At 39.6% G+C, this 7,111-nt stretch overlaps 1 gene segment (V, D, J or C); it reads left to right on the plus strand.

Moving 5' to 3' along the window:
* Positions 1 to 3,404: 3,404 nt before the first annotated feature.
* Positions 3,405 to 3,917, plus strand: LOC101788433 (Ig heavy chain V region 1B43-like). The segment is given in 2 exon segments: positions 3,405 to 3,511; positions 3,595 to 3,917. Coding segments are annotated over 2 exon segments (369 nt in total).
* The last annotated feature ends 3,194 nt before the right edge of the window (positions 3,918 to 7,111 follow it).

A 7,111-nucleotide genomic window follows, 5' to 3' on the forward strand; every position in this document is an offset into this window, starting at 1 on the left:
ATGATAGCTATGGAGATGAAATGCAGTTATGGAGTTAGATGCCTGTAATGTTTGGTGTTTCACTAACATTGAAGGTCTAGCACCATTGGTCTGATCATAAGTTCAGACGATAGCAGTATGCAATGTGACATCTAGGGGGGATCTTTTTATGAGGGTTGCAGCCATTGTTGATTCCCTATGGTCTTGTTTTTAGGTCCTGTAGCATTTCCATTGTTTTGTTGGATTGTGTTTTATTCTCTTTTGTTTTGATTATGTCAAATCCAATGGTAGGAGCAGCTATTTCAAAGACAGTAAGATATATTATGATAGCAACTTTGGATTTACTATTGGCTTATTTTGAAATCCTTTATTGCATTCATTGTTTTCTTTTTATTGTTTATGTTCTGTTCTGTTTAATTTTCACTGTTTCAGAAGTTATCTGCAACTATTTTGAAAACATCAAAAGGCATTAGGGTAACTATTGGTGATTTTGTCATGTTTGGAAGTCCTGTATCTTTACACTGGCTTTTTTGACTGGTTTTATTCTGCTTTATCGTTTTTAAAATAAATTTTTATTTTAAAAAAACATTCACATTGGGAAATGGGATTCAAGCTTTGCATTCCATGTGACATAAATATATATCCAGAAATTTTAAAGGATGCACCGTAAATGACAAAACTCAAAAGAAATTCAGGAAAAATAAATAACACATAATCAAACTACAAAAATCAACACTTCTGGATGCCTTTAGTGAAGTTTTTGATATAAATGATAGGAAAATTAAGCTTGGCATGATAGTGTAAGCCAGTATTGCCAACACTCAAAAGGCCAAGGCAGGAAGATTGCCAAAGTTGGAGACCAGCTTGACCTACAAAGCGAGTTTTAGGCCAGCCTGCACTGCATAGTGAGACCTTGCCTCAAAATGAGGAAAAGTAAGAGAATTAAACTGCAATTGCTACATAAAATAGACTAGAAATCAATTTAACCAAAAAGATGACATAGTGATGTAATGAAAAATATAAAACATTAATGAAACAAATGAAAAATTACACATTAAAAGGAGATGTTCCCTCAATGTATGGAAAGCATAATATTGTCTTACGTGCACAACTAATATATCAGCCAAGTTTCTATTCCTAAAAGAAATATAATGATAAATCACATTTAAAGGGAGGAAGGTTTTTTAGTCTAGGATTCGGTAGGCTTCATTCTGTTTTCACATTGTGTCATTTCCTTGGACCTGTGGCAGCACAGTGCATCACAGCTCAGTGCACCACAGTAATGGTGGAGAAGACATGGTTACCCCATGCTGTTTGTCTGTGAAGCAAAGAGTGAGAAATACAGTGATAGGTCCTATATATCTTCATGGACATCCACATCATAACCTTCCAGTATTTAGTGCATATGTCAGGTGGGGGAGCAGGGTGTGACCCATGCTTGTGTCTGTTGAAGTAAAACAGAGGACCTGTTCCTCAGAGTCATTTGCTCTGGCATAAAATCCTCCTTTACAGTGTGAATAGCATTCTATCTGGGATAGAGCAGTAAAATGCAAGCATAGATGAATGGGCTAGAAAAGCATTACCACAGGATTTCAAGGAAAACCATTAAGGACAAAGGACAACAGGTAAAGCTTAGGAAAGGGGCCAATATGGAAGTCACAGCTACAGATCTCACACAGGGAGCTCCATCCTGACCACAGAGGACCTGTGCAGGTACACAAGCTTCAAAGTTTACACTTGAGAAAACGACTTGACCTTTCACCTCGCTCGCATATCCCATGCTCACACCGATGGACAAATGTCTGCCTCAATGGGGCACAAACACTGCTACTTGCTAAGAGATGGGGAGGCTCCCTCACTCTTTGTGTAACTCCCCAAGGGAAATCACTAGAGATTTCCTATGGTGACACAGCACATATCCTAGGTGGATTCTGCACAGAAGGACAGGGACATATGTGCCTCACTGACTATGTCTGTTGTGCTCTGAACTGGATATGAAAATGACACTGTAAATATTCTTCATGTTATTCTAGAAGTAAACATCAGAGACTTCCATGAAAACTTCTTGGAATAAAGCAAGATCTGACCACATTTCTTTGGTTACAATTATGTGACTCTTAATTCTGAGTGTCTTTTCCTCAAAACTCTAGAATGTGATGACCATTGTTAGTCCTGAAGGCAAGAACTTCATTAAAAGGACCTTAACTTTCTCTCCTTGGAGAAGAATGTCCTTTTCAGGTTTGCCATGGATCCTGAAGATGTTATGATTGGTGTATAACTGTTGAAGACATTGCAGTGGAAGTAAATTTCTAGGAACAATTGGAAGAATAAGGCTGAGGCCACAAAACAGTCATGCTGGCACTGTGTACGTGGCCAGAAAATGAAAGCCTGAGGAAAGAGAATCACAAGATCTAAACTAAGGTAAGCTTGGACTTGAAATCCGTTTTCAAAAAACAAAAGACAGAAATACATGTTTTTAATGAGGCATGGATTCACAGTTCTGTAATTCTGTCACTCAGGAGGATGAAGCAGGTAAATCACTGGACATTTGCAGCCAACCTTTGCTACCCAGTGAGGTAAAAGGAAACCTCATGGCCTGCACTGTAAAGTGATTCTTGCCTTCAAAAACCAGCCATCAAAAAGAATGTGGATAAAATATGATGACCAAGAGTTCACGTTGAATTCTAGAGGCATTATTATAATGATCATGGTGTTCATAACATATAATAATTCAAAAATTAAAATTATAATGCGATAAATTTTTTTCAGTTGAGGAATAACTTCCAGAGACAAGAGGAGAAGCTGAATCTGGGAAGGAAATGAACACCAAGTAGATACATAGTCATGTTGGTGCAGGAAAACGAATGTATATGGCCTCCTTCTCTACCCAGAGGATTAGAAAGTTCTCTGTGAGGTAAGTACAGAACTTACAGCCTTATTTCCAGTTTCTGTGGGCTCTGCTTAGGTGGGACTTGGATCGCAGGATGTCTTAGAGGTACCGTAGGAGGTACATCTCCTGACAACAGAAATGACAGTGAAGCACACTCTCAAGAAACAGTAATGGAACAAAAGGAGGAAAACTCAGGATCCATAAAAGAAGCTTTGCTCAATTTGATCCTGAGAACCAGCCTGGAAGGGCAGAAAGTCAATCGGGTAACAGGAAGGGAGGACCAGGAGTAATCTATTCCTGGGATCAGGAATATGAGTACAAGATTGCCCTGCTTCCTCCCCTCCTCTAAATTTGTCTTCTCACTTATCACAGAGTCAAACACAGGTGGAATTCAGAGCAGGAGGTTCCTCTCAGTATCACAAAAGGACCAGACAAAGACTGAGCTCAGTGTCTACTTGATATAGGAACTGTGCTCAGTATATGCAAATATCTGCTCCAACTTTAGATTCCTAATCTGTTCACAGTTTGTAAAACACCCAGCTCCATTACCACACAGGGCTGAGGTCTCTCAGGAAGGCAGAGCTGTGTTCTACAAGATGAGACTTCTGGGTCTTCTCCTGTGCCTGGTGATGGGTCCCCATGGTGAGTGTCCTTAATACCAAACATGAGTCCATTGAAAGGTTACCAAATCATGTGACTGATGGGATGGTTTTCATTGTTTCCAGGTGTCCTGTCCCAGATGCAGCTGCAGGAGTCAGGGCCTGGCCTGGTGAAGCCCTCACAGACCCTGTTCCTTACCTGCTCAGTCTCTGGATTCTCCATCACAACCAGTGGTTATGGTTGGAGCTGGATCCGTCAGCCTCGAGGAAAGACCCTGGAGGTGATGGGAGGTATAGCCTACAATGGTGGCACTGGCTACAACCCGTCCATTAAGAGCCGCATCTCCATCTCCAGAGACACAGGCAAGAACCAGTTCTCCCTCCAACTGAACTCTGTCACTGAGGAAGACACAGCCACTTATTACTGTGCAAGAGACACAGTGATTTGATGCAAGTGTGAGCCCTGACATAAACCTGCCTGCAGAAAAACTCAGAACCAGCAGGGGGCACGCTGCACACACTACTCTTGGGAACCAACTTCTCAGCCCTGTGCTGACAGCCTGGAGTTTTTTCAGTAGTCAAGGGACAGAGATTCTAGAGGCCCCCTATGTCCCTGATCCTACAGTGTTATGTTTTCGTGGAGTCAGGCTTTCATTCGTTTCTCCCTCAATTTTGTTATTGATTGCACAGCGCATTTTCAATGAAGCTGTCTTCACAGAGCAAGTGATTACAGTCTCAATAATTTTTAGATGTAGAAATATTTAAGCATGAAAATTATTTCTCTGTTAACTACAAGTCGGCTCTCCACCTGAAGGGTATCTTATCCTGAAGGGCACATCAAATTCTGTTCATGCAGACATTTACTCTGAATGACTGGAAATCACTGTGTGTGTTGATCTGAGTGTTCATCTGTCACTGGAGTTGTTGATTTCCCCACCTTTGCCAAAGTAGGGCAATGCCTTAGAAAGTTGTGGTGGATTCTATTTCAATGGTAGAGACCGTCATGCTGTCACATATCTTGCAGTCATAGTACACTGCCTGACCAATATTCTTTAGGACTTAGCATTAGTAGTAGTGAGTCTCAAGAGCCCTCATGAAATGTCTTAAATATCATGTCTGTTTGTATTAAAAAGTGAACAATCTATATTTAAAATAACTTCAGAAATTTGGACATCTTTGCAAACTGACATCAGTATATCTGTAAACACTGTTTATCGCTTCTTCCTCATCTGTCAGCTGACTTGGGGAGAGTGAGAGAACTGACCGTGGATCCATGAAAGAGCAAGGTACACACAGCAGAGTCAAGACCAGAGAGGAGACGAGGGCCTCCCCGCAGAGAAATATGGATTCCAGCTATCTCTGGGCTCTCCTGAGTGTCTGAGGACAAGACTGGACCAGGACTGAACTCTGACTCCGGTATCACTTAAAATAATTAAAAGAGAGCTTTGGGATCACCCTGATTTGGGGATATGGCAAAATGCTGTTGTGTCAATTCACTAAGATGCAAATCATATCTCTGCAGGTTCAGATATATAACCAGTTGTATATTAATAGTTTCAAATTATGAACAAATTTAAGTATTATGGAGAGAATCTGGGCAAGTATTTTAGTAGAATTATCTATACATCATCCTATCATCTTTCTATTAAACTATTTGTCTATGTTTCAATCTATTCTCATTGCATCTATCTCTGCTTTGTCATATTTCTATTGACCCATGAACTCTGTGTATTTCGCTTTCATTTATATGTATACTGTAAATGTATTATTCACATGCTTCTCATCTAACTTTTAACTTTGTGCCTTGTTATTTTCTGTCCTCCCTGCCTGTATCAACTCAAATTTAACTATTTTGTATCACTCTGTCCATCCATTTCTTAACTATTTCATCTTCTATCATTGATGGATCACCTATCATTGATGGATGTATCATCTGCTTATCTTTACTGCTTTATTAACATAAGTGAGACACAAAACTGTTGATATGTAGTCTGTAAAGACTGATATACTTGAGAAGACTGCCTAAGAGGGTGAGAAAATGATATAACTAGTGAGATCAGTTCCCCATGATTTACTTCTTCTTGTAAAAATTCTTGACAGCGCTACACTCAAGGAGAGGACATTTTCCATAAAATGTATGCGTGCCCTAAAGTAGCATTCCCCATCCTGAGTATTTGCTATAGGATAGTAAAATTTGACGTTCACTCTGCAATAGCAATCCTGCAACACAGTTAGTGAATTGTGTGTACTGAAAATTAGAAATAGTATAAATGTGTTTTAAATTTTGAGCGGGTTTACAAACTAGAAAGCATCCTTCGACTGATTCTCTCTCTCTCTCTCTCTCTCTCTCTCTCTCCCTCTCCCTCTCTGTTTCTCTCTCTCTCTCTCTCTCTCTCTCTCTCACACACACACACACACACACTCACATTTCCATATACCTATCCATTTCTCTTTTTTTATTTTGAAGGTAGTAAAATACAATAGAACAAGGCAGAACAAAATCAATAGAGACCATGCAGTGAAACTGGTACAGAATTTCACGGCAGGTTACCAGAATAACAGTAATAGGTACCATAGTATATCTCGTTATCTTCACAACAGTTGTTCTTTCAATCAGGTATAGAAAAATATAACCTAATACAGAATATCATAAAACCTATCAAAACAAGAGTATTGAATAGAGCAATACAGTTAATCAAAACAAGGAAAGAAAGTGATAACAATATTTGCCTTCAAAGAGATGGTAGAAGGAAATCACCCATTATTTTCTAAATTGCATACTGTCATCCTCCCATGAGATGCTCAGACCACTGGCTCCCATTTGCCAATGGGAGGAGTGAGATGTTTTATTTTCAGCCCATGCACTGGTAGGCACAGGCCACATTCCATGGAGTCAGGTGGGATTCTTTGTTCCCCAGTGCCCTAAGTTCCAACATGGCATGGATCTGGCTGGTTTTCCATGGTTCCCTCGCTGCTCACTCGGGCCATGACTTCTAACTGAAGTGAGTTCATGAACAACAATATAGGAACCCAAGCAGCCAATTTGATAAATTTGGAATTTAATTAACTGAGCTCAAGATCACACTTATAGAGACTCATCCAGTTCAGGGTCCAAACAAGTGGAATGCAAATGGAAAGTTAGAGTTTCTAAAAGACAAAATCACAAAAAACATCCTGTTGGAAACAATTCAGCTTGAATCTTTCATTAATTTCTGGTTGACACCTGTATCCTGCTTCTTTTGTTGAGCGGGTTAATTTTTCTCCTGTAGATACAGCTCATTTTGTTTTTTTTTTTTTCCCATGGGATTTATCCTTGAGTAATATTCCATTTTCCTGAATACAGGGCACTAGGTAAGTGCAGGGCTTAAAATGGCATCAGTTATGCCAAGCTACAACATTCCCCACTGGTTTTAGTGCATGAATCAAATCTTTGATTTCTGTCATCTTTTAAATTCATCTTTTGTATCTACATTTCATAGATCCTTTTATTGGGGAGTATAGCCATTAATTTTAATAGATTAGATTACACTTTGGATATAATGCATTAAACAGTTTATCATTCAAGAGCCAATAATAATGGCCAGCAGGAAGAAAATCAGGAGTCCTGCCAGAGCCGAGAGTAGGTTGATCAGCCATGGGGTGG

Source organism: Cavia porcellus, unplaced genomic scaffold (assembly GCF_034190915.1).
Source record: "Cavia porcellus strain 051 isolate PalLab524CR breed Dunkin Hartley unplaced genomic scaffold, mCavPor4.1 scaffold_8, whole genome shotgun sequence".
Taxonomy (NCBI): Eukaryota; Metazoa; Chordata; class Mammalia; order Rodentia; family Caviidae; genus Cavia; species Cavia porcellus.